The sequence below is a fragment of the Trachinotus anak genome, unplaced genomic scaffold (assembly GCF_046630095.1).
Source record: "Trachinotus anak isolate AG129_WGS33_773 ecotype Australia unplaced genomic scaffold, CSIRO_AGI_Tana_v1 ptg000032l, whole genome shotgun sequence".
NCBI classification, from domain to species: domain Eukaryota; kingdom Metazoa; phylum Chordata; class Actinopteri; order Carangiformes; family Carangidae; genus Trachinotus; species Trachinotus anak.
In genome coordinates this window covers 5,054,621-5,082,586 of record NW_027273883.1, presented here as the reverse complement: position 1 = coordinate 5,082,586, position 27,966 = coordinate 5,054,621, and the positions used below count along the sequence as shown (strand labels likewise).

The 27,966-nt window shown below is 41.5% G+C and overlaps 1 protein-coding gene across 2 annotated transcripts in view; it reads left to right on the top strand.

Annotated features, from left to right (window-relative positions):
• The first annotated feature begins 6,873 nt into the window (after nt 1-6,873).
• vwde (von Willebrand factor D and EGF domains) overlaps nt 6,874-27,966 on the top strand; it is a 30,059-nt gene continuing 8,966 nt past the window's right edge. Inside the window, exons 1-19 of one of the 2 annotated variants that reach the window (XM_071470372.1) lie at nt 6,874-7,230; nt 9,683-9,873; nt 11,880-12,111; nt 13,887-13,955; nt 15,533-15,762; nt 16,730-16,819; nt 17,465-17,612; nt 17,777-17,991; nt 18,171-18,244; nt 18,469-18,742; nt 18,930-19,126; nt 19,232-20,112; nt 20,445-20,581; nt 21,698-21,862; nt 22,441-22,545; nt 24,102-24,216; nt 25,527-25,783; nt 27,384-27,603; nt 27,695-27,832. In XM_071470372.1, the coding sequence (XP_071326473.1) occupies nt 7,155-7,230; nt 9,683-9,873; nt 11,880-12,111; nt 13,887-13,955; nt 15,533-15,762; nt 16,730-16,819; nt 17,465-17,612; nt 17,777-17,991; nt 18,171-18,244; nt 18,469-18,742; nt 18,930-19,126; nt 19,232-20,112; nt 20,445-20,581; nt 21,698-21,862; nt 22,441-22,545; nt 24,102-24,216; nt 25,527-25,783; nt 27,384-27,603; nt 27,695-27,832 (3,814 nt within the window). In that variant the 5' untranslated portion in view covers nt 6,874-7,154. Of the gene's footprint in view, nt 7,231-9,682; nt 9,874-11,879; nt 12,112-13,161; nt 13,402-13,886; nt 13,956-15,532; nt 15,763-16,729; nt 16,820-17,464; nt 17,613-17,776; nt 17,992-18,170; nt 18,245-18,468; nt 18,743-18,929; nt 19,127-19,231; nt 20,113-20,444; nt 20,582-21,697; nt 21,863-22,440; nt 22,546-24,101; nt 24,217-25,526; nt 25,784-27,383; nt 27,604-27,694; nt 27,833-27,966 lie in introns of those variants that run through there. The other variant, XM_071470373.1, reaches the window with a different exon arrangement.

Here is a 27,966-nt window from a genome sequence, read left to right as displayed (position 1 = left end):
ATCAACAAATACATTCTGATGTATTACTGTAGATTTAGCTAGCCAGCAGTACATGACTGCATGCATTTAAGAGATGTGTCACTGGGATTTTTTAATGGTTATGATTCAGATCTCCTTCTCAATACAGAGCTCACCACTTCATATCGAAATATAATTGCATGTGTGAGGATGTGACTCCACTAGATGGCGGCAGACACTGGGGTCCTGCATCCTACAGCTGATACAGTACATGACAGCATGAAGTGCTATTTACATTTTTTTTAGCAGGTGCAGACAGTTCACTCTTCCCAATAATTTTCTTTTCTATACTCAAGTTGTGAAGTTCAGACTGAGGAAGAAAAAGTACGAATCAGTCAACGAGAGGTGATAGGAGTCAGTGAGGAATAATGGTTGAGGACATGACTGTAAATGAATTCAGACATACATATAAACATCATCAATTCTTCCAGAATGTCGAGAGTTGTGGGAAGCAGGCGCGCAGAGATGATGTCTCCTCCAGATGAGAAAGCTGTTTAATGTCTGCTGCCGCTACATAAGATGTTTTTACAGAGTGAACCTCCCAGAAATGAGCTGGTAGCAAAAAGGAGGCTGCTGTTTCTCCTCAGTGCCGAGCGCTTTAGTGCCTTAATCTCAAGTTCCTTTACTTTCAAGCTGGTGTTGAAGCAAACTTCCTTTCTTCTTGTACAAGGGGATATGTGACATGTCTCTGGATGCTGTTTATGACTCAGTTTTTAAATTATTCAATTTCCAACATTATACCATATTGTTTCATGGTTGTTTTTTGCACTCCGGCAAAAGAGGTCACTTGTCTTCGGTATGTCAATCAGTTTAAAGCTACAGCCTACTTATCAATAGGTTTGTCTTAACAATGAATGAAATCAGTGGCTGTAATGTGAAAGGGGTCACTCATAAAGATCCTGTCAGATGGAAAAAGAAAAAAAAAGGCAGCTATTTGTGGACATATCAAATTGACAAGGTGATAATATGTAATATTTGTGTTTGCTTTGTTTGGCTTGTTCCTCTGCTCCAAGGACTGAAGATAAAACGTCAAACTTGCTTTTTGTTTCATCAGTACGTCATCCACTATCAACTTAGGTAAGGAATCCTTTTAAGTTTTAAGGTCACAATGGTAGAAAAACAGTGACATCAGAGGTCAGAGCTGTGATTTACAACAGACACACAGTAAGGAGAGGAGATCTTTGTTTGGACCAACTCAGACAGCTGACACGAGGGGGCAAAGGCAACAGGAAACCTGAGCTGGGACCAAACAGCGCCTGTGAAGGAGATGACCTTGTTGCCCCTGTAAAACCGGGAGCCGCCACCTTCAGAGGCTCCTCTCAACCTCTGGCCCCTGAGCTCTGCGTCTGAAAAGCCTCCACCATTGTATTCAGTGACATTTACAGCCACCGTGCAATCAGTGGCTCAACTGAAACAATTACAGGAGCCTTTTGTCAGACGTGTCAGCCAGAGATGCTGCTGCTGACCCTGCTTTTCAGTGGCTTCAGAGACGGCTCCATGTCACTCTGACACCATGATGGAGCCTAATTGCATTGTTGTCTGAACACTAAAAGAAAAGTACTGCACATAAATCATGCTGTAACACAGAGCAGCTTGTAAATGATGGTTCTGTAACTGCTGGAGGAAACAGAAACAAGCTGAAACATTATCCAAGGCTGAACTCAGGAAACTACTGGTCTCATTTCTGGACTTTCTTATATTCCTTGCCAATGTCTGACTGCATGTTAGGACCTCCATCTGTTTTTACTGTCTTTTAAGCATCGTCACAGAGGGAAGAGAGGATTTTCGATTTCTGCAATCACCGCCTGTCCCATCCGATCAGACGCTCTTCCTTCCCTTTCTTCTTTTCTTTCATCCTGACTCAGATGGAGGAAGGGGTACGCTGTAAATCAAGGCAAACCTCTATATAAAAACATGTCAAATGAAATGTGATTAATAGGGATACACTGAAGTCAGTTATGAATTTATGATGCTGACTGCATTCACTTCCAACATTTACTATTTTAGCCAAACCAGCCAAACCACAACTGCCACATCAACTTAATGTAAAATATAAAAATAGAATTGTAAAGAAGTTGTCGGAGACAATAGCGTGTCTTTAAGTTTGAACCCCAGACTGCAAAGATTTGCAAAACGACTACAAACAGCATCTCTTTTCAGTGACATTCTGCAGGAGAACCAGATCTCTCCAGTGCTGCTGGTTTAAAATACTGCAGCTGAACTTCAGTATTACGTTCACACTGGCGATGAGGTGAGGCTGTCTGACGCCTGTCCAGAGCTCCCCACCACAACAGATCCACAAAGACACTTCTCTGCACAGTATCATAACTACAGCACACTATACAAAACACTATCAGCAACCTGAGATGCATTGTTTCTGAAAGCAGATGCTGCTGTCAAGCTGATTGGAATTCAGTGCATTTCAATGAAATGTCAATGGAAGGAAAAATCCTCAAAAACAAATGTTGGATATTAGATGTTGTCCTTCCAATGTTTCATTAGGACCAAAACAGAAAGACCAAACATGTTTTTTTTATTTTTTATAGCTTCAAATTTCATGGTGTCTGCACAGGAGATGTGAACTATATTAAAATATATAATATAGTAAATTACTGTAACTCACACAGAACTACCAGGTACCTCAGCTATAACTTATTTCATGACTGTTACAGTCTTCACTTTTATTTGCCACTTGTTAAATTTGTTGATTTGGTTTGTTGCAGGATCAGAGTGACTGTAAAGACGTTGTTTGCATTGTTGCCACATTTGCGTTGACTGGTGGTCTGGTATGTGATGGAGGCTGGATGTCGGGGGTGGAGGCAGGAATAGCTCGAGTCATGACCCAGCTGCTCTGAGGTCACATTTGTCCTCTACAGTAACAAAACACAGAGCCGTCCTCTCTGCAGCATGGATCAGCTACAAAATAAAACCCACATTCAGCAGGTCTGACGTGCTGTTTTCTCTCCAGAGATGAAAAGTAAAGCAAGTTTGCACCTAAGCATCCTGAGACTATCTACTTCCTCCCTTCAACATTTGAGAAGAAAATATACTGTCTTCTATATTTATCCGACAGCTGTAATTACAAAATCTAATTTTACATTCAAAACATGAAATAAATAATAAAAAAAATGTGTAATATCATTTTAGTTTTTTTCTGTTCTTCCTTCTTCCCTCCTTTTGTTCTAACTTCTTTCCTTTTTCAACCCATCTGAGAGCAGGAGCCTTTTGGTGGCCGTGTATTTACAATACATCTCTTTCAAGTCCAGTTGCAAGGCTTTGTATGTCATTTCCACCCATTTCCTGGGTCTGGCCCCCCTGATTAAGACTTGGAAACCCACCCCCCAGAACAGGTAAAAACAACAGTTCAGGGCACTGAAACATTTTTATATCTAACTTACCTGTAATTGTATGTATATATATATATATATATATATATATAAAATATCATAGCCTCTCAAACAAATACTGGTGCTCAGTCATGAGCAGTGAGACGATGGAGGATTAGTGGTTGTGGAGATATATTTTGACCTAAATATAGAGTTTGTTTTTTTATGTAGTCTTTTGTGTGGCTGTGGTGGGTTGGTTAGTCTTTTACCAGCCTTATAATGGCGAATGTCACTGACTGACTGAGTGATCATATTTACACCATCGCTCAGCCAAATGCCACATGAGAGGAAGTATTTTTCAACATTTATTTGACAGCTTTAATTAAACAAGCAAGATACTGTAAGGACTGTAACACCTAAGTTCATTGAAGCCTGCGATGTACTGGCTTGACCCCCGTGACTGTCATTGTATAATTCAGACTCCATTAATGTACTTTGAACAAACTAAAATGTTAGAGTCAGAATCAGAGCGATTTGAGTTTAACTCCCTCTACACATCTTACAACCTGGATACATTTTGAGAACTTCTTCCACCGCTGTTGTTGCCTAAACATCCTGCACTTGTCAGACAGGACACAAGCTGACAAATCATTGCATACTGTTGACCAAAAATTTCTCCACAGGGGCCCAGTAACGGCAGTAAGAAATCCATCGCCCCAGTGTGCCTGGGACTTGAATAAGCACTTTTGACCCTTTACTGAAAGTGGGCTCTGATTTCCATGCAGGTGACGGAGAGAGAAACAACAGTGAGGAAGACGGAGATAAAACTTTGAAGGTGTGTTAGTGTTAGACCCTTAGAACATGGTTTTGGACTGGAGATTTAACTCATTCTCCTGTATTTTTCTACTCTTGTACACTTAAAGACGTTTAAGTTGTGTAATCAGTTTCCCTGTCAGGGGTGGAGGTTATGGTAATTATATACAGTTTGCATTCCCTGCATGATTTAGCTGATATTCACATTTCCCAGGGGACACTGCAGTGCTGCCACTTCTCCCACATCTGCATAACTGATTATAATGGGAGAAAATTACACAAAATGAGCTCATGTGTGTAGATTAAAGTATTAAATGAGGCAATTATCCCCCTTTGTTTACCACTTTTTTTACTCTCTGGATTTAACCCGAAAGGTACAAACTCATACATGTCATGTACGTATATGTTCGCTTGAGATAGATTCATGTTTTCCATCTACGAGGTCGATAGAGATTTAATTACTGGTTGTGTAAGACAAAGAGTGGGCAGACAGGAAGAAAGTGGGTTTGTACCTGATGGCTATTCCAGGCTCTTACCAGGTTGACGGTCCAGGAGATTTACGAGGGAGGGTTTGTATCCCTCCTCCGCCTGGGAGTCAAACACATGAGCGTCTCAACAAGACAGTCAGGCACCTTCATGTTGCACAGGGAGAGGACAGTCTACGAGCTGCACAGCTGTCAGCTTCCCATTGGTTCCCTTTAGACGTGCAGAAGGTTTACTCATCATTAATCACAGAAGATTGTCTTACTGACTTTATAGAAACTTCAGTTTACTTGAACCACGCACTTTTAAAAAATAATCCTCCTGCTGATATTTAACAAAATCATCAGTCTGGGTTTGTACTTCTGCAGCAGTCCTGCAGAGCATGTTCACCTCAAACAGCTCTCAGATCATAAAATTGTTGTAGATTTGAAACAATGACAGAAAATCAACAGTTTTAATAATTTCTTTGTTGTTTGTATCACTTTTCAAACCAAATATTTGCTGCTATCAGCCTCTTAAATACGAATATTTTCTGTTTTGTTTGTCTTTTATGTCAGAGTGAATTGAATATCACAGTGATGGAAATTTTTCATCTTTTTTTGTGCTTAATGGGCAAAAACATCAATCAATAATGTCGATAGATGCAGCCCTAAATTGTAAAAACTTAAAATAAACCTAGAATAAAAAAAGAAATGTGGATTTCTGTTTATAATTGTCTGTGTATTGGTAATAATTTGATGAATGCATGAATGAAGAATTGCAGCATCTAATCTATTCCAGTAGCTATTAACATATGGATTTATAGCTGATCAAATATAACACAAATTCAATTCTGTGCATCTTATAATCTTCAGTCACTTTTTTTCAAAACGCCCCCTGCAGGTACTATCTTTTACAATTAGAAAGGAGCCATCACTTCCTTCATATCACATTTCCTGCTCTAAAGAGATCAGTTCCAGGTCTTAGACAGAGCGATGAGCTCCAGCTCCTCAGCTCCTGCCAGTGAAACTCCATATCTGAGCAGCAGTTAGAGCGTGAGAATGGAAAGGAGCAGCTTGGAAGGACGTGAATGTGATATCTGACTTATCCAAATTCCCACTCTTTGGCTGAGGCCGCTTCCCTGAAAAATGCAGCATGCGGGCCATCTGTTTTAGTGGTTTGGAGTGGTGACTAATGAAATATCACTGGCTGCCCAGTAGTGAACCTCCATGATTAGACCTTCAGTTGACTTTTTTTTCCCTCTTTACAAAGAGGAAACAAATTCTGTTTCACAAAGTTTTACACGCTTAAGCTGATTCATGTTATTTATGTTGTATCACATATTTTAATTTTCTCTGACTAACAGATCAGCCAGTGTAATTAGAATGATGAAGCTGTGTCCTAAGAGCTTGGATAAATAAGTCATATTTTGGACGCTCCTACTGTTTGGATTGTCATTAGGTTTATGACACTTAACCCTGATTAATATACAGTGAAATGTACTTTTAACTGCCAACAACAAATCAGGATGTCAGCAGAACACCATGAATGGCCAATATTTATTCCAAGATTCAAAAGTGTCATTTGTCATTCAAGATCTTGGTAAATCATTGGTGATACTTGTTTATCTTCTTATCCATCATTCAGTACGATCAGGGAGGTGTCTGATTGGCTCTGTAGCATCGAAAACAAGCCCAAACACACAGCCAGAGTCAAAATGAACTATCTTGCCCTCCACAGAGCCCTGATTTCAACATCATGGAGTCAGTCTGGGATCACACGAAGAGACAGAAGAATGTGGCCAGGTCCCCGAGCTCAGAACAAACTACCTGCCAAGTACCTGAAAAACAGAGAGAACTGGTACTGTTTGAGAGACAAAGTTATCACAGCAAATATTAGTCTGATTTACTTTAACTGAAGTTAACTGGTGAATAAAAACTACTCATGACATGATCTTGAAGATGTGCTATAAAAAACCCAAATGTGCAGTGAAGACTCATGATTATAATTCACCTTAAAAATAGCAATTAAAAACAGAAATACAGAAGATAAACATTACTCTTAACATTTAAAAAGTGCATGGTGTAGGCTACATGCATAAAAATGTAAATATAGCTACAGATGACACACTTGTAGGGAAAACTAATTTAAATGTGTGACTTTTTTTGAGGTATTTTCTCTTACACGGACTAGAATAACCTCTCTGATCTTTGATAACTGAATGTGGAGGATTAGTTTGGCCTGACTGAGGAGCCGTGCGGCTCACAGGCAGATGTGTGCAGAGGTTTGGAGGTCCGGCTCGGGGGAAGGTGTCGCGCCGCCGACGCCCCTCCTAACACACTGATGCTGCAGCCTGCAGCAGTCTGAGGTCAGCCGCTGCGCACCGACAGCTGCTGCGGATCCCAGCCCGTCGCCTGCTGCTTCTGTTGCGGGTCGGAACACGGAGAAGGCGGCCGCGCTCCTCTTCCTCCGGGCGGTCAGAAAAACTTTCGGTAAATCGGTGAAGGTGCTTGAGCAATCCGGACCTGTGGGACCATGAGACTAGAAACTCTCCTGAAACTTCTGCCCTGCGTGGTGTTTTTGCTTCCCGACGCGATGCTGGCTCAGACAGGTAAGACCGCTGCTCGAAGTCTTTCAGAGAGTCCGAGTTTCACTGGTAAATGCGACACAGTTGTCTGCGCACTGTTTAAACCATCTTGGTAAATCACTTCTGATGATGATGATGATGATGATGATGATGATGATGATGTCGTTTTCTTCAGGAAGAAAACTCACAGGTTACAAACCAGAAAATTCAGATTTAATCACCACAGGCCTCTTATCAAAGAGCTCCATGATTCCTCAGGTGGTTTTTGTCCCGATGCCAAAAAGAAGCTGACCCTCTCACCCATCATGTGGTGTCATCCAAGGCCACATAGCTCCTTGTCCCAGGGTCAGAGTGTAATATATTGTGCTGTCATGGAAGCAAAGACGAAGCGGTTCACTTTCTTTTCACCCATATGGTTGTTTGAACCATGACAGGATGTGGGCTCTGAGAGTCCGTGTTCAGGTGATGAGGACTGAAGAGACCAGGTGCTGAAGGATGGATGAATGAAGGATGCCTGGGCGGCTCTGACAGCTCCTGTCGTCTCCCTCAGTGACTCGTCTGCCTGCCACCACTGAGTCAGGATATCACCTTTCACTTGACCTCGTGGGTCAGGGCCAGAGGGCTCCGCTGTAGTGGACGGAGGCTGAGGCTGGTACTTCCTCATCATAGCTTGGATCAGTTTCTTTCTCTTTTGTCATATTTACACTTTTATGGTCAAACACCATAAGATTCAAGCCTCTCTTCATCCTTTAAAGGAGTGATTTGTGAGTTTTGCTATTGCTACATAGCCAAGGTTAGTATTACCCAGTCTAGAGGAAACGTACATATCTCTGGTGGTGGAAAGCTACACCAATGTTAACTCTTTTCTCTTATCACGTCCTTTCTTCCACTGATGTTAGCACACTGACCAGCTAGCCCCAGCCCGCCTCGTCACTGTCTGATAGCGACTCACTGTAGCTTCCAATTTGACCTGAAGACGAAGTGCTGCTCAGAGGACGTATTCTAAACTCCTGTCTTGTAAATGCAACAGTGGCCTAAGCTCTTGTCAAGCGTCATGTCATTTGTCATTGGCTTTAACCCTCCACATGCTACAAAGGCTCACTGTACCTAGTAGATGTGTGTATGACGGTCAGGGTAGTCTTCTCTCTGAGGATGTAGCATACTTGAGATGATCCATCCTTAGTTTTATGACCCAGACTGATCTTTCCTGGACCTTCTTCCCTTTTCCATGATGTAAAATGTTGAGATTTGGACATTTCTTTAGGACACTGTTGTACCAAACGTTTACGGTCGCGTCAACAGGAGGTTCGTTACCGGGGATGTTGGCGGCGATTTAGTGGAGGAACGTCATCACAACTTTCTTGAACTTTATATTTGATGAGAGATTTCATGAATAGTGATGTTTTTTTTTTCGGTTGGCCAGATGGACTTTAGCGCCAAGTTTCATCGCACTTCTTTCATTTGTTTACTTCACTGTCACCAGAGTGGATGGATGATGGGACCTTGGTCACAGGCTAGTTTGGAGTCAGGTCATCCATACACAGAGGCTTTGTGCTCGGGTCACCTGGGCCTTTGCCTGCTAGGCTCCTTGAATAATCTATCCATGGTCATCAGCCTGTACAGTATCTTCATTTTAATTAGATGCAGAAAAAGGACAAACAACTGATCAGTAAATACCAGAACGTCCTTCCTCAAACTCAAGCTGTGACCAGATGTGAGCCAGTGGTTTAAAGCTTTTAAAGAACTGAACTTGTTTATGTATGTAGATGTATAATCGTACAGTTTAGGCCTGTGACATAATCAGTCCAATTAATACAAGTAAGCTCACCTGAAGTAGCTGTTGTTCTGTTTCCTGTTTTAAAGTAAAACCAGAAGCTTGAAACAACAAATATGCAGTGTTTGTGTATTTATTATTTTTTTGGAGGAAGTCATTAGTGTATGATGAAATCCATATATGCAAAGTAGGGATTCATCAGACGCTCTGATCAAGGCTGAAATGTTGGTGTTTTAATGATTTATAAATAATAAATTAGCTGTTATGTGCCTGTGTGGAGATTTACAGCTCCTGACATGAGTTCCACTTTTTTCATATTATGTCTTGCTGTTTGCATCATGTTTTCTGCACCACATTTTTCTTTGTTGTGTACTGTTATTCTTTGCTACAAGTCAAGTTTTGCAGAGATGTTTCTCATATGACTGAATCATCCAGTAAATGTATTTGTATCCTCACTGATGACATCATGCTTTCTCCCTCATGGCTGTGTGTGCAGACATCCGCACTGGGCAGCACTGTACCTATTTATCAGCTTGGAAATTTAACTGGAAATATTTACCTTGACTATACACCAGCTGGACGTTGAACATCCACAATCCTATGTTTGGCTTGCAGGAAGCTTTCCATATATTTGATCATTGGTATTGACAGTTTTGGTGAACATCCAGTGCTTATGTTGTCTCTGGCTGGCTGTACTCGCAGTGCTCCCTCCTGAATGTGCACCGGGCGGCCACTCTGTCCTCCAGAACCCCTACCGCAGCACCACCTTCAGCTCCAGCTGGCTGCAGCAGTCGGCCCTGCAGGACTTCATCTGCGACCATTCCCTCACTCCAGGCTGGTACCAGTTTCAGATTTTTGACAAGCCAGCCAGCATGCCCACTCAGTGTGTGGAGGTAAATCACCTTTTCTGTAAGACATCTCACAAAGACACAGACTGGAGGAACAGTATTTTACTGTATCTGATCTTTGCTGTGCATTATCATTTCCATTCATTGTATCATCTTATGTAGGGCTGCAACTCATGACTTTCTTCATTATTAACTCATCTACCAACTATTTTCTCGATTAATTGTTCGATTGATGTCTGAGAAACGTTCCTGACAGTTTTCATGGGTTCAAGGTGACGTCTTCAAACGTCTTCTTTTGTTTGATGAAAAGCCCAAAACCAGTCAGAAAAACAGCAAATGTTCGCAGTTGGACCCAACAGGGTGTTTCGAGTGAATCTTTGGTATATTTGCTCAATTCAATAACTGCACTCATTAATCGATTATCTAAATAGTTGCCAATTAAGTTTTCAAATAATCAGTTAATCAAGAGATCATTTCAGCTATAACGTTATGAAACTCAATTAGCAAACTCTTAACATTGCTTGAGTTGTTTAAACCATCACAGTGAACACAAGTGTGTATTTATATGGATGTCTTGCAGCGTTTGTCAAAGTTACATCAGGGTTATGATGTAATGCACCGTGGGCTCTTAACAACAGTCTGCAGAGATCTGCTAATTGATTTTTGTATTGAACAGAAAGTTGAAATCAACAGCTGCCTGCAGCACTACAGAAATAAATTACACCCAATAATCTAAAAATGTTTAAGCTACATGATGTGTAGTTCAGGAGATCCCAGCTCTTTATGTTGGTAGATAGATACTGACAGAAAAATGGCCAGATTTTAGTTTACAGTTAAAGTTTTGGTACAGCTTTACAAACCACAGTCACTTGATATTGCAGCTGGTCTCATATAATTTAAGTCATACGTCAGGTAGCTCAGGGTTTCTTCACTATTCGACGGCTGTGACCTTAATCGTAGGTCGTAAAATTCACATGACCCCTGAAATTAGTTTTTCATTTCATCGTGTCAGTCACTTTTTAGTGGCATGTGGTGAGGTTCAGATGTGTTATATAGATGTGATGAAATATGTTTCTTTTAATTAAAAAACATCAACACGTCAGGTTGTGAGATCTGCCGAGGCCCCATCTGTGACCTCGTGTGGAGAAACTCTGTCGTGGCCTCTCTGTTGTCACCTGAGTGTGTGTCAAACCAGAAAATGTGTGTGTTTGATTGTGCAAGCGTGGACACACATAGACTTTATCTGTGTGTGTGTGTGTGTGTGTACATATTTGTGAAGGAGAGTGCAAGGAGAGCTGGAATGTGTCTCATTTCCTGCGGGCGTCCTGCTGTGAGGAGCCTGCAGGATCCATCTGAAGTGTCAGCCTCTCTCTGCCTTCACAGGGCATCGCTGCTCTCCACCCCGGGTGATGGATATCCACAGGAGTGGGCGGAGGAAGGGGTCGCTGTGAACATGTGTTACATAATAAGGCGATGTCTTTATGATGATGGCGGATAAATGGACAGATTTGTCAGGCAGAGGACTTTTTTTTTTTTTTTTTAACTGTAACAAACTAACTTTGTCTCGTACATGTGCAGATTTTTTTTTTAGCATTTTCAGATTAATTCTATATTAATGCAACGTGGTTGTGTATTTTGGTGACATCTTTGCTGCAAAATCTCTTTGTGTTTTTTTTTGAAAGTCAAATATTAGGTTAATTTAGTTTTGCTGAAATTTATGAGCATGTTGCTGTTTTCAGAATCTGAATTTGACCTCCTGGTTGTTTGCATCTTTCAATGTACTTACATACATTTCTTTGTTCAGTCATGATGGCAATATATTGTTTCTCTCTATTATACCAAACCAGTTTTTGTTTTTGAGACAAAACATGAAACTTCCTGTGCTCAAGAGAATTTATTTAGGGAAAAAAACAACTTAAAACATTATTATTAAAAACAGAAATATAACAGCTTTCATTAATTTGTCATATTTCAGCTAAGACAGTCAAAATATGAGCACTTTTATCAGACTGAATGAACGTTCTCCCCTCTGTCTCTCGCTAAACATCCAGGTGAACCACTGCGGGACCCAGGCCCCTGTGTGGCTGTCTCTGGGTGAAGGTGAGTCCTTGCCTGGGCCGCTGGAGGTCAGGCAGCTGACGGCCTGCGCTGCGTGGCAGTTGTTCCCGAGCAGCAGCAAAGACTGCTGCTTGTTCCGCATCCCGGTCACAGTTCGTAACTGTGGAGACTTCTATGTTTACCTGCTCCAGCCCACACAGGGATGCATGGGATACTGCGCTCAGGGTACGTCTGTGCAGAGGATCTGCTCTGATCTGTGTTTGTCACATGATGCTCCTAATATGTTATTCAAACACTGAAAGATAAAACAACCAGTTTTATATGTGCTTGTATTTGTTAAAGCGTATTAAAGACTTTCTTCTCTGTAGCTTTGACCTTCAGGTTTATCAGTCACTGTGCTGGTCAGTGAAAAATAGTTTTAGAGAGTATGAAGTATGTTTTTGACTCTGTGGGACGGAGCTATAACATCTCTCTGAGCCCTGACTACTGCAACCTGTGAGGTCTAATTGGACTGGCAGTTCCTCCAAATTCAGATCCCATGTGAGTAAATTCAGTGTAAACATTTTGTCGGGCTGATTGACCTGGTTCTCCTCAGAGAATCAGGCTGCTTGTTTCTGAGCCTATTTCCCACTATGGAAAAAAACAAACAACTCACAAGTGAACACTTTCATTGAAGCCTGTATCTGTACAGCATTATGTACTTACATAAATCATCATTACACATGCTTCATGCACAGTCTCAAATATTGCTGTAGGCTTTGATAATGTGGTGTGATTTTTGGTAACAACAGCAGCGAGGCATTATACATATCCCTAGTCCATAACTTTCTATACTGAGCAAAAATATAAATGTAACCCTTTTGTTTTTGCTCCCATTTTCAATAGTTGAAATAAAAGATTTTCTTTAAGCACACAAAAGGCTTCTTTCTCTCAAATCTGGTTCATAAATGTGATTAAACTCATGTTAATGAGCACTTCTCCCTTCCCAAAATGACCCATTCACCTGACATTTGTGGAATATCCTGTTCACTGCCTTCATTTTATTTTGAAAAATGACACTGAACTATGTATTTAGTGCCTAAGTCATTAGAAATCCATAGCTCAGTGCCTAATAAATGTCTTATTTCAAAATAAAACTCCACATTTTAGAGTGCTGTTATTGTGACCAGCCCAGGGCACACCTGTGCAATGATCACGCTCTGTAATCAGCACCTGGATGTGTCACACCTGTCAGATGGATGGATTGTCTCAGCAAAGGAGAAATGCTCACTAACACGACTTTAAACACATTTGTGAACTAGATTTGAGAGAAAGACGTCTTAGAAAAAGTCATTGGTCTTTTTTTTCAGCTGATGAAAAATGGGAGCAATAACAAAGACGTTGCATATATGTTTTTGTTCAGTATAAATGAGGACATAAAGTCTATTAAACGGACATTTTGACACTGGAAACAGGGTTTGCTTCCTGAGTTTCTGTGTGTGGTTAGATTAAGGCAACAAATCCACTTTGGTTAAGGTAAAGGAAAGATTGAGGTTTTGGTCAAATCTTACAAAGTAAACACATCCTGTCCAGAATATGACAGTCTCTCCCTAAATGTAACCAGCTGCTGTGAGGGCCTGAACACAACCATAAAAATATTAATCAGGCAGATGTTCGAGGGAAGACAAATGAAATATGTTGCTTGGGAACGTTTTGTAAATGGATTCAGTATAAAAATAGATTACATTGGAATTATGAGTGTGAGGGTTTCCCTTCCTTTCTAGGATACAACATCAAACCATTTGTTTATCCTGGCAGCAGAGCCAACTCAAAATGTTGAGAGACAGATTTAAAGTGAAAACAAAACCGCGCCCTTAAACAGAACTGCTTCCCAGATAAGATCTTTAAAGCAAAGTGCATGGTGGCACCAAACTCAGTCTCCTCTCGACCATGAACACTTGAGTATGTTAATTAATGTTGATTTACAGTTGACTGTTGTTACTGCTCTGTCTCCCTACCAGAGATGTCGGACGCTTTACCCACAACGAGCTGCGGCCCTGACGAGGTGGACGTCGATGGAACATGTAAAAGTGAGGATCCTGCTGCCGTGTTTGTGGCCTACGCTTGTCTCCTCATGTTAGGTCAAACAGCGAAACAATCAGGAGGTCAGGGAGTTGCCATGCGGTCAGGAATGCACCGTCGGCCCCCTCACCGCTCCTCTTAATGAGCTGAGCATGTGCTCCGGTGTCCGCTGGGCCTCGTCTCCATGGTGACGGCCCTCGGCCAGGACTTGAATTATGCCAAGGCAGGTTTTCGGAAGCTGGCAGAGGTGGAAAGACGGAGGAGGGAGGTTTAATTAGAGATAGATGAAAGATCACCGGGCGTGTTCATTAACTTGGTTTAAATAATGGAGTCCAAGTTGCTGTTATTCCCGAGCTCACTGTTCAGCTTTCAGACCGTACTGAATATTTTCTGGCCTGAGCTGCTGATATAAATTAATTAATGTTCCTCAACTTCAGTTACTTTCCTCTGTTTCCATTTGCTGCAATTGTCAGTTATGACAGAATTTATTTAGAAGTAGCCGTTGTATTACTTTACCAGAGAGGGACCTTTTTTTTTCCCAGAATGGAAATTTGCACCAGTGTCCAAATATTATTCCTTCATAAAGAGCTCATACTTTATAAATTCTATATATGCATCAAGCAAAAGCACAGTCCTGCACTGCCTCAAGTTTGAATGATTTTAGATTCTAGCAGCTTTTGTCACTCAGTTGTTTTCCCTTGAAAAAAGTGCAGAGAAGTTTCAAGATTTTTTTTTCTTGTTGTCTTCCTCTCAGTCTGCAGGTTCAAACATCCACCTATCAGAGGGTGGGTTAGCAGCCTCTTTGTAGCCTGAGAGCAAATCATGCAGCCTATTAAGTCAGCAAAGCATTTACTACTGCTTGCAAAGCTAAACTGTTGTGAATGCAGGAATAATTGAAAGCAAACTAGATGAGCTGATCAACATAGATAATGTTTACACAATAAATTGAATTGAAGCTTTGCAAGTTGGAAGATGTCTCTGCCACACCCTAAACCTAAATGTCAGACCTATAGAGTCTGGGATTGTTGAACATCTCGTTGGCGATCAACATGCGGCTATAACAGCCTCCACTCTTCTAATAAGAGTGTTACCTGGCTGCAGTGATTTGCTCCAGGTCAGTGATAAGAGCATTAGTGAGGTCCAACACTGATGTTGTGTAATAAGGCCTGGCTTAGTCGAGGCCAGTCGAGCTCTTCCACACCGAACTGGGAAAATAATTTCTTTATGGACATGGCTGTGGGCTCCACAAACAGAAAAATACTTTGTGGATGTCCACATACTTTTGGCCCTATAGTATATACTCATATCATGAATGAGATTGTAGAGGTAGCATTTTCATGCTAACAAAACCCTTTAACGAGGGGGTTGATGAAATTGTGCAGACTGTTATTTCACTTAAGACACAAGACACTGATGCACATCTGCTATAAGGACATAGTCTTGATTTTTTAATCAATCTGTATTGGCTTCCTTTTCCACCTCTGTTGTAGTTTACACTACCAAGATGCAGAAAAAAGTGCGTAAATCTCATCTGCTCTTCCTCACTGATCTAATCTACCTACTGCGTCTGCTTCCTCCCTGTCAGCCAAGCAGCCTCCCAGTCCCTCTGTACCAGTGATTGTCTCAGAGGTGACAGGTAACAGCATCTACCTGAGGTGCAGCTTTGACAGCAGCTCCAACAGCTCCCTGGGTTACGTGGTGGCGTGGTCTCGTCTCTCACCTGAGGGCAGGAAGGAGGAGCTCAAACAGGAGACCACCATCCAGACCTCCGCCTTCATCGAGCTGGATGGCTTCAACCTCCGTCTGGGGGACAAGGTCTGATGCAGGGCTGCTTTGTTTAGTTTCAAGATGAGTTCTGGTTTAACTTTTAAAGAGCGATGAGCCCAAAACAAGAGGAAGAACAAAAGAGGAAAAGATGAGAAAACGGCTAATACATTTCTTTCAAACATAAAAGAGATAATTGAATTTTAATAGAGATTTCAGTGGGTGCCCTATTCTTCAGCATTTTATTGATGACACATTATCAGGCTGTGGTGTTTCTTAACAATGGACCAAAATAAACCTTAAGATAATAAAACAGCCAGGACTAATTTACAGTTAGGGCTATCTTAACATGAGATTAAGTTGGCTGTGGTGGTCGGATCATAAATTGTGTGACTCCTTCTCTGCTTGTCCTACTGTAAAGCCATGTTTTAGCATTTACCAGTATCCTGTTATCACTTGCAGCCACAGTGACCAGTGTAATTTTCTGCCATGCTTTAATATTTTTTTTACCCACATCCTGGACAGATAAGGGGTGTTACGTCTAACTGTTCCTGGACTAAAAACAGATGGATGGACACGTGATATTTGAAAGCTGTTGGTGGAAGAGAACAGTCAAAATGTAGAAGTGAAGGTCATTCCAGGATAAATTGAGGTCTGGAAAAAAATGAACAAATGGATAAGGTCTAATTTTAGTGAGTTTTTTTTCTGACAGTCAGTGAAGCATTCCTACAATAATTGACTTTCCATTCTTTTGGAAATAAGACATACTGTAAATCAAATATGCGGCAGCAGAGACAGAGGCTATTATTGAAATATGTCAACATGTCGTTTTGTTTTACTGTCTGCTGGTCTTGTGCGTGACCTGGAACTATAACCCTACCTATTAAACTTTTTATCGAATTTGTGTCGAATGTATAATGATAATGATAAAGATAAGAGAATGAATGGCATGCACATTACTGCATAGTATATTATTTAAAAAAAAAAAAAAAGTCACCTCTCTCCCTTCCTCTGTCAGATTTACTGTTCCAGCTCCAGTTTCTTCCTGGACTCGCCCGATGTCCGTGGTGCTTCAGTTGAAAGCCAGGAGTTTTTTGCTGGGATCAGGGTATATCACAGTAATCTGAAGTTTTACAACTTTGTGTGTGTGGTATATCTTGATAAACAATATGTGAATGACCATGGGTATATTTTTGGAGCAAAGAAAGATCATTTATTTGTTTTTGCATGTATGTTTGTGTGGTTCTATGTGAAGATTTTCACTATATTTCTGTACAAGAAAGTATGTGGATAAATATAAAATATTTAAATAATGCTGATGTTTAGATTAGAAGATTGATACAGATCTCATGTCTGTGCATTAGGCATTTGCTAAAACTATGTGGCAAATAACTTAATTTTGTATAAAGAGTGGAAGCAGAGGGAAAAGCTTGCCTTTACCCAAAGTAAAAAAAAAAAAAAAAAAAAAAAAAAAAATTCATATTTCCCAAAATGTAGGAAAATGTAGGAAAAGACACTATCTTGCTGACCATCATCATGGATGAAAGAATGTGTTTGAAATGTTTGAAACCCCAGATTTCTTTCAAATAAATTCTACTCAAACTACAGTTTAGGTTTTGACAAGTTTCCTCTTTGTCGTTTAAACCTGTCTCCAGATGCTTTCTCAAAAACTCTCCGTCAGCTTTGTGTGGGTGAAAAGTTTTTGTGTATGTAGGGGCTGACCAGTCCTCTTTTACATAACTGTTATGTGCAGCTACGACCCGAGGTGAGCAGTGTATCTGAGGATGGGAGACTGTATGAGTTGGTGGTTGAGAGCACGGTTCCTGTCCCATGTCTGGAAGAGTCCTCGTCCTCTTCAGAACAGTGCACTCTGTCCCTGCAGCTCAGCACAAGCAGTCAAGGTGAGAACTTACAGTAAGGTTGAGCTCTTGAAATTCATGCACTGGTATATCTTGAAACTGAGAAACCAGGGAAGGAACCTAATATATGCTCAGAGCTGTCTTTTCTAGCTTTCTGTTTTATTATCATGTGAATAAATTAAACCTAAATCCTTGTTGCGTTGCAGACGAGGGTGTGCTGGGTGCAGATCTGTCTCTGTCCTCCTGTGTGGTGGATCTGTCCCGGAGCCCCTGCAGGGACGGGGTTTGTAGTCGAGCTCAGATCCACTTCAGCCCCATCACTGACTTTGTCAAAGATGGCAACAGGACGACTCAGGTCTCTGTCAAACCCATCGTCACACAAAATTTTCTCTGGAACGGATACTCGCCGGAACCTTTTGAGGTAAACAGGTCAAACTGTCCTGGGGGATTTTAACAACTGATATTTTGTTGATGCTTTATTAATTAATGAGGTTTCAATTGTTATATATTAGCAGTTGATGCATCGTTTTTGTTGGCTGTACATGCCTGTAGTGTAATCCTGTATCCTGAGAGTTTTATTTTAAACAATCTCATTTTCAGATAACAGTAAAGGACGTTCCCTCAGCCTACTGCTACTCCTTCACTGACCCTCACATCATCACATTTGATGGCAGGTACTTCAGTCTCTCTTTCAGTTCATCAGAAAACATGCACCATAATCTCTACTATATTTATTTGCAGTGTAACAGATATTATTACATGTGCAAATTTTAAATTGTCCATAGTGAATAATGGCTTTTCTCTTTTTTTTGCACTATAACAGCAAATTTTTGAAGATCTAATCACAGGAACCAGAAGGCAAAAAATTGTATTCATATTTTTCTCTGTTTATTTACAGGCACTATGAGAGCTACCAAATAGGCACCTTTGTTCTGTATAAGAGCAATTTCTGGCCGTTTGAGGTCCACGTTCGTCAGTGGGAGTGCGGCAGCGTGGTGCATGCTGCCTCGTGCGTGTGCGGCTTCGTGGCGAGGGACGGCGGCGATGTTGTCGCTTTTGACATGTGCAGTGGAGAAATGGGTGAAACTAAGCCTCATCTGTCTGTGAAGAACAGGGACTTGAGCAAGAGCGGCATTCGGATCACTGAGTCCTACCAGGGACGCAAAGTCACTGTGAGTGAGGACGAGTCCGACACAAATCAAAAACACAATAGAGTACAGTATCATACACACACATACAGTATCATTCAGTTTATTAAATGGCTCCATTTCTTTTTTACATTATCATCATCAGCATCTTTCATAGTCATCGGTTGTCATTGCCTCGGTTTCAAACTGTGACAAACTCATTTGTCTGCAGATGACCTTCTCATCTGGAGCCTTTGTCCGTGCAGACGTGTCCAACTGGGGAATGAGTCTGACGCTAAGAGCCCCCAGTTCAGACTGGAGTCACACACAGGGTCTGTGTGGGACCTACGACGGACAGAAAGAAAATGACTTCCACTCAGCAGGGGGCGCCACTCTGGAGGATCTGCACGCTTTTATCTCTGAATGGAGGTCAGGGGGTTTTTGTGCAAGCAGGAGAAAACACTCGATGTATATGATTTGATTATTTGCAGGTTTCTTGCCACTGACATCTTTTTCTTTTTCTTCCTCTGTCAGACTCTCTCCAGGCAGCAGCCTGTTTGACACCATGCCATCCCATCTGAGTACAATGAGCCCCCGCAAGTACTGTACCTGTCAGACAGAGCCCCGCCTCGCATCTCCAAGAGCGCGAGCTCGACCAGTCACCTCCTCTGACTCCAACTGCTCTCACTATGGCAACATGCATCTCCTCAGCGTCATCCCCACTTTGGATGTCACAGCTGAGTACATCGGCTCAGTGGAGCTACTCAGAGGAAATGAAAGACAGTCGCTACCTCCAGGGCTCTCCACCCAAAACACCCAGGATCAAGGTGTTGACGCTCAGCCGCGTGAAAAAGGCTTCAGCTCGCGAGCCTCCAGAGATGAAGCTTTGACCTCAGCCCAGCACCAGCGGCGCAGGGGGAGGCGGCAGACCCACCGTTACATTTCTAACTCCCCGCCCCAAAGCCTCAGTCAGTCTGACTTAGAGGGTTTTACCTACTTCTTCCCAGAGGACCACGAACCAGCAGTTCAACCAGACTCCTCCCGAACATGGCCCACACCCTCTGGCCTCACCGAGCAGCAGGCCCGGGCTCAGTGCCTGCAGGCTGTGGCACACTCCGGCATTGCAGTCGGTTGCAGACGCCTCCTGGAAGAGTCACTAGTGAGCCACGCTGTGACTATGTGTGTTACGGACCTGCAGCTGAAGGATGAGCAGTCGTGGCTAAATGCGACGCTGCCGCTGCTGGAGAACGAGTGTGAGAGGAGGCTGGTGGAGGAGAGGAGGAGAGAGGAAGAGCATCAGGACGTTCTGGCCGTCCTCAAGTGTCCCAGTCTGTGCAACGGGAACGGCCAGTGCTCAGAGTGGGGTTGCGTGTGCTTCCCAGGATTTGGGTCCTATGACTGCAGTGTGCTGTCTGGTAACATACTAAACACAGACCAACACTAACACACCACTAGATTAAACTTGACAACTTGCTAGAAAAATATCTTACAAAACCAAAAAGCAGCTGTTTGTAGGTTCATAGAGCAGCAGGTTAAAGATACAGATCATAGTGGATTGATAGTGGCACCCTCACCACAACAACAGTTTAAGGTATGTCTGTTTCTAGCCCAGTTGTAATACATTTAGCAGTTGGACCTCTGTGATGACAGATGTATGACTGAGAGACATATGGTTTGTGATTTCGACTGAATTCCCAAGTTTAACGGCCCGTGCTCGTCTGCACTTTTTCCTCTTGATGTTGTGAAGACCAGATCCCAGAGATCACCGAGCTGGAGAAGCAGGGTCTGTGTGACGTCCGGCAGGGAGACTGCTCCACCGTCCAGGTCTATGGTCAAGGCTTCAAGGACTCCTACGAGCTCAAGTGTGAGTTTGTTAAAGAAAAGGTACTTTGTTTTTCTGCATCTTTCTCTGGTCTCTGTTTCTTTTTTTCCCTGATCTGTTCTGCATGGTCTTCTCTCTGGTGCATCCTCATGAAATAAAATGATGTCATACCTACAGCTGTTCAACGAGCCTCCTTACCCAGATTGCTCCACCCACATCACATCTGAAGAGAAGAAATGCCAACATGCAGACAGCAATTTTGTAGATAATGTAGAGATTCATGCTTCATGTTTATTGTCATAATTGTTATGAATATTCAGATCTAGTTGATGTTTTAATTTAAACCCCATCTCTAAATATCCTGTGTGTCAGAGCTGCTGTAGCTCTGAACGTTCTGATTGCTCAACTGGAGCAGAAGCAGGTTCAATTAGTTCAATTAATCAATCAATGTCACAATCTTTAAATGTTTAGTTTGTATTTTTTAATTTTTTAGAACAAATAGTTTGACACCAGAAGTCCTGCTAATTATCACACTTCTATGTTAATAACTTACACCAAAACGGTATTAACTCACAGCAGCAGCGCAACAAAAACAGACACAACACTGACACATGCAGCAGACGTAGAGCAACATTAGCATTCATCTGAAGTTGTGTTTCTGTCGAAACCGACTAATGTAAGTCCAATATTTTTAATCTCCTTGTGGCTCTTTAGCTGCTAAATGCTCCACGATGTTCACCAGCTGTACGCTAACTTTGTCTGTCAACCGAAAACGAAACAGAGAGTGGTGAGACGGTGCCAACGTGAAGGCAAGAAAACCAAAACAATGAGCTGAAAGATGTGAAGCTCTGTGAAGTGTTGCTGTGAATTTGCTATGAGCGACAACTTTTTTTGCAGCTTTATTTATTCATGCGTTCAGTATCCCTGGATCAATCCTCAGTGTTGCCTGATCTGATGACCTTGTGTTTACTGTATAAACCTGAATTACAGTTAACTTTCCTCCAATGTCAGGATGTGATTTCTGCTTTATTCCCTGTTGACGTCTCTACTTTCTCCTCCGTCATTCTCTGCCTTGCAACTGTTCCCTACTTAACCCCTTTTCTCTGACCTTTGCTGTTCTCATCTCTAATGTCTCTCTGTCTTCTCTCCCTCCCTCTCCTTCTGTGTCTCTTGTCAAGTTTGTGGACGGGGACTGGGTCCTGGACGAGCCCCAGTTTGTCCTCGCCACCTTTCTGGATGTGACGGCTCTGGAGTGCCAGCTCCCCCTGGAGGACAGCCAGACTCCTTCAGGCCTGGACCTGGAAACATTGACAAACAGACCACTGGCCCGCTGGCAGATCAAAGTTAGTCACGTCGTCATTTCTGTAACGCACACGATAGATCTACTAATATAATAAATAATCAATTCTCACTTTTATTCGTCTTTTCTTCCTCCTACCGTTGTCTGCTCCTCGAGTCAAAACTCAAAACTGAGGATAGATATGAAACTCTATTCTTATTTTGCAAGATGTCAGAATGCTCCCACAGTAAATCTGCACTGGAGTAATTGGAAGCAGACAGATGTGAAAGTTAGTCTTTGGCTACAGGAGTGGAAAGCTGCAGGTTTTCCTGTTTCAGCTGGGTTTAGGAGGAAAATGGACTCGGCACTTTGAAAAAGTTCAGATTGGCTGATTTACCCGACAGCAAGGTGTATAAAATAAATTAGTGTGTCGCAACACTTTCTCCCTGCAGCAAGATTTGGTAAATATAAGAACATTTATCACAGAGGACGACTTTCCAGGACCTCAATATATTGCTCCTTTTAAATATTGGAGTAGTCGAAAATGACCCATTGTGAACGGCTATAGTTCACTTTGTTTGGTGTATTTGTTTAACGCCTTTCCTCAGTGATCCGCAGTAATCTCCTCTCCTCTGATGGCAGGTGTCCAACGATGGCTACAGCTACAGCAACGCCAAGATCCTGACTCTGTACGATGGAGCCTGCCAGATCTGCAGCCTCAACACTGAAGTCCTCTGTACCCTGAGGGTGAGACATCCTCCTTGAAAGTGATTTGACTTTAATACATGGATCAAAAAGTAGTAATATCTCCAAAGGTAAATTCTCCTCTCTGCCTGCAATCCTTCATCCTTTAACTGCAACATCTTTAACCGAAATCTCAGCCTCAAACCTCTGCATCTGGTTTTAGAGCTTTGTTGTCGTCTGTGCTTGGTGAATTAAAAAATCAAGGGAAAAATAATAAAAATTACTTGTTACACAGTTGTTATATTGGTAGGAGTCAGACATTTACAGTTAACACAATTAAGCCAGCACAAACTTGGCCTCAAAGGCATTCAAATGTGCTTTTAGATCTGCACTCAAATGCCCTCAAACATGTGTCAGAGTAGGGCTGCAACAGCCAGCTGTTTTCAGTATTCAATACAGCATTTTCACAGTAAATCACAAGCTTAGTCTAAAAATGTCAGAAAATAAAAAAATTACATAATATTTTTTGAAGTGCAATATCCAATGATTTTAAATTCCCAGAAACTCAAGCTGGAAACAACAAATGTTTAGCATTCATTTATCAACTAAATCTAATCTGATTGAAGTATTTTTCTGGAGTCTGACTGTGTGTCTCTGCCAACAAACCATAACAGTTTATCTCAGTACTGGTCTTTGCTGTAACAGATGGGCTGAGCAGGTGCAAACACAAGCCCCAAACCGTCCACTGATGACATGGAGAAGCTTTGGTCTGTGTAATCTTTATGTATAACTGCATTTTTTGAAATCTATTTTTTTATCTCCCTGTAAAGTACATGGACACCCCCAGCATTTTCCCATGCTGTTGAAAATGAAGAAACAAGTTCAACAATGTGACTTGCTTTGATTGCTACTAATAAAGCATTTAACTGTGTGTTTCTGATTCTTAAACCTGATTTGACTGAATTTTAAAAGAGATATTCACTGACAGACGCAGTGAGTGGTAACGTCCAACAGAGAGATGCACGTTTGTTTCAGGACGTGTAACTCAGACAGACTTACACGAAAAAAATATGTTGGAAAGAAATCGGTATCGGGTACTGCTTTAAATTCTCTGTATTGGTTAGAAAAAAAATCTAATTTAGAAACTAATTTGAAAGGCGGCATTAAAAACTGAATGTTAACTGAATATTTATAACGTGATTAGTGTTGAATTCAACTCATATCAACCAGATATTTATGATTAGATGACTTAGGTTTTTATTATTTTGTATCGTAAACTGTATTTGTACACGTGTATATTTTTTGAACAATTCCAGTGATTTTTTCTGCAGGAGAGTGAACATTCATCATGTCACTGTAAACTTCTGAATGTGTGAGGTGTCCTGAAACACAGGAAACAATTAGGTTTGTTTTCCTTAAAACCAAATGTGTTGAATGTTTTAACAAAAGCTCCCTTGTTCTCTTGGTGCCGTGTTCTGTCTGAGCTTTACCTAAACATGTGTCTCGCTGCGGCAGGTCACCAAACAGCATGATTCATGTCCTGAGAGTCAGTTTGTTTCAGAGCGGAATAAACACTGAACTTATTTATTTTTCTGTAATGTATTTTCTTTGCTTGCCAGGAGAAAACCTGCAACATCGACGGCCTGTGTTACAGTGAGGGAGAGTCCAATCCCAGCAGCCCTTGCCTCACATGCCGTCCAGACTCATCCAAGCACACGTGGTCCATAGCAGAGAGTATGTACACAAAAATGTCAGTGTCTCTAACCTGGTTTGTCTCACAGCTTGTTCACATTAAACAGCACAGAGAAAGTCTGAACTGCACCGACCACTGTACAAGACTGAAAAGGTTTTTCACTGTTGCTGCCTCGGTGGAGCTGAGGCTGGATAGACATCTCTGAGTTTTGTGGCTGGTAGTCGCTCAGGGCTGTTTGGATAATTTGTCAGCAGCTCTGTGCAGATTGGAGCCACTGAAGTTGCTTCAGTCCCCCGGCGCTGACATGAGGAGCGCTTACCTCACTGTCACACTTTCTGACCAACTTTACTTCTTCAGCTTAAAGTAGGTCAGATGGTGCAGAGGAAAGGGACAAAATACAGAGCCTTAACTTGACAGCAGTGAAAGGATAATGATGACAGGACAGGGTGGTGACTGTTGATTAGGCTGATTATATCTCCTCATAAATATTTGACCTTTCCATATTTTAATTTGAGGCTAATTCATATGAGGCTAATTCTGATATTTGAGTGTTAAAAGAAATATGACAACAGCAACAATTTATGAGCCATTTTTTAAAAACATTAACAGCTGACATAAGAAAAACTAAGATTAGTACTGAGCGGGACATCTCACATTTGAAAAAGTGAACAGCAAATATTGTAAATGAACAAACAGTTAATTTTGCTGGAAACAAAAATAATATCAACAACCAGGGTGTGATGGTGGGCTAGGCCACTAAGACTCATGTAATATACTGTTGCCTGTCACTCCCTCTCTCTCTCATATCATTTCCTGTAACCTCTGCACTGAGTAAAGGCAAATTGCCCCCAAAAACACCGTCAATAAAAACAAAAATAAAAAAGTTGAGACTAGAAAAATAAAGTTGAGACTAGACATATAAGATTCAAATGTGTAAAAAATGCAGCTGATAAAGAAAAAAAAGATTAGACATATTATAAAATAATTATAATAAATGGCAAATTAAGTTCTGTGCTGTGCAGATAAGACTGCAGAATGAACATCAAGTGAATTTTTCATAGTAAGAATAGACGATGTGATGTCTGAGCTCTGTCAAAGTGTCTACGAGGCAGAGCTTGTAACACAACAGCCCAGAGACAGACAACATGGATTTGTTCTGCTTGTCTGAGAGTCTGGTTTATATCACATGAAACAATGTCAACAACAGTTTTTAGAAACCACCAAATCATCAAAATTTTTTTACCCACAGGTTCGGTTTTAGTCCTTTCAGACCCTCTGATTCCCACATTTCCACCCAGTCTGTCACTCATTCACATATTTACTTTATTCCCTCCTTGGTGCTCCCCATCAGAGAACACGCCCCCGGTGCTGCAGTCACTGCCACTTGGTCTCCGGTCTTTCCAGGGGGAGAACTTCATCTACCAGCTACAAGCCGTGGACCCCGAGGGCTCGGCGGTTCTCTTCACCCTGATATCAGGTCCTGAAGAAGCATCTCTGTCTGCGGCTGGCCTGCTGACGTGGAAGGCCACGGCTGAGTCCACAGACACACACACGTTCCACTTCACCGTGACGGACGACTGTGACGCAGAGACCACAGCCTCTGTTCAGGTAGTGCTGGGTGGGGTTTTCTTCTATGTGTCAAGTTGTGACCTGAACACATTTAAAGCTTTCATACGTACATGTAGTATAAAGTATCAGTAGGTTTGAGGAGCAGAAAAAAAACAAACAAAATAAATACAATATCATAAAAACATCAGCCCGAATAGATCTTTGGTTAGTTTTGTGATAATTTATACAGGTGTGATAAATGTAGTGATGCATGTGACAATGCAAAAAATCATATATAAGTTTAATCAGATGTTATGAATGAGGCGTTTATCATAAAATAAATGTTGTTCCTTGAGAGGACATTTTAAAAGCCTAAAATTATTCATTCTAGCTAAAAATGCATTGGATACCCAGGATGGGTTTGTTCCCACACATTTATGACCTTGTACAACCACAATCACTGAGCAGCTCCACTGCAGCAGTGGGAGTTAAGTATTTGTTCATCAACTTGTGTATTTTGAGAGAAGGTTAAGTGTCAGTTATTTCTGGCAGGTCAGTAAATTCTTGCGGTGGGGTGGAGGGGGGTCCAAAAGCAGCAAACTTCTGAGACAAGCATGACCTTTGGTTCTCAGTTGATACGGCTTTGCAGTTTCCTCCCACCAGAGGGAGCTAACAACGCCTTCTTTTCTACCAAAGTTGCAGATTCAGTTTAAGCAGGTTTTGAGTATGAAGTGTGTTCACACTGAAAACATGACAAAAGTCAGTACAGTCAAGGTCAAAGATGTCTGTATGCATAAATAAGTCTGCCTGATGTTTAAAAATTTTAATTTTTTTTGTTGATGGACACAATGATCCCATAATGCAATGCAGGCAGGAAATAGAGGAACTGCTCAAAGCTGCATAACATTTAAAATAATTATCAGTGATGGCAAAACAACCACAGGAACGGAAAACACAAAATGTGGATTTCCTTTTTCTTCATGGAGTTTATTTTTAGCAGCAGTTTGATTGACACGCACCATCATCTTGTATCATCTCCTGTTTGCAGAAAGTGGTGAAGTGCACTGACCTCTTGTATACTACGAACTGCAAAAACTTTGCAGAATTATACAATAAAAATTAGAACACAGCACATACTTTACAGTAGCAGTATGTTGAACTGGGACAGTGCTTTGGGGACTGGACCAGGTTTAACAAATTATTAATTCTATATCAGAGTTGATCCTCTCTGTTTTAGATCTCGTTAAATGAACATTTAAAAAAAAAATGTTTTAGCTTTACGTGAAGAACAGATCTGTGGAAATTGAAGTGTGGGGGCTGTTGTCTGCCAATTTCAAAGAGATAGTTTTGTCCTCTAATCCGTGAAGTTTCTGCACGACAGGAATCATTGTGGTGTAAATTAGTTTTCTCTTCGTCTTTATAATGATAGAAACTGATTACTTAACTAATACTAAAGGATTTGTTCAGTACCAAAAATATAACGGTTGTTTCTTTTGCTTTTTTCTAACATGTATAAGTATGTCCATGTATCTCCATCAGGGGTTATTGTGGGATAAAGGAAGTCTAACTGTAAACGCTGATCTGCCAAAACATTGTTTTAGGTCACAACCCTCAGTGACTGTCGTCCAAATAACGAATGACAAAAATTTGTTTCTCCCAGGTGTCTGTGCGCTCCTGTGAGTGTCTGAACGGAGCTTCCTGTGCAACCAACGTCAACCTCCCTGTTGGCAGCGGGGAATACCTGTGTGTGTGTCTGGATGGATTTAAAGGGGAAAGGTGTGAGGTGGACATTGATGACTGTAAACCCAACCCCTGCAGACTGGGCCGCTGTATTGACGGCCCTAACTCCTTCTCTTGTATCTGCCCACCTGGAATGACAGGTGTATATATATTTGCAAATTTATTTATTTATTTATTTGTAAGTTGTGGAGTTTTCCCATGTTTACCACTTGGCGTTTGCTGTGTTTTCAGGCCGTACATGTAGAGAAGATATAGATGAGTGCGTCTCTCAGCCTTGTTTCCCTGGTGTGAGCTGTGACAACACACTGGGCTCCTTCACCTGCGGAGTTTGTCCACACGGGTACAGCGGTGATGGAAAACAATGCACTCGTAAGTCGTCTTCCTCAGATTTTATTTTGAAAATCAGTTCTTTCACTTGCTAAAGTAAAGGTGGTGATCTCTGGGATTGATTGCTCCCTACATAGATATGAAAGTTCTTGTTGTCCAGTTAAAGGTTGCTCTTG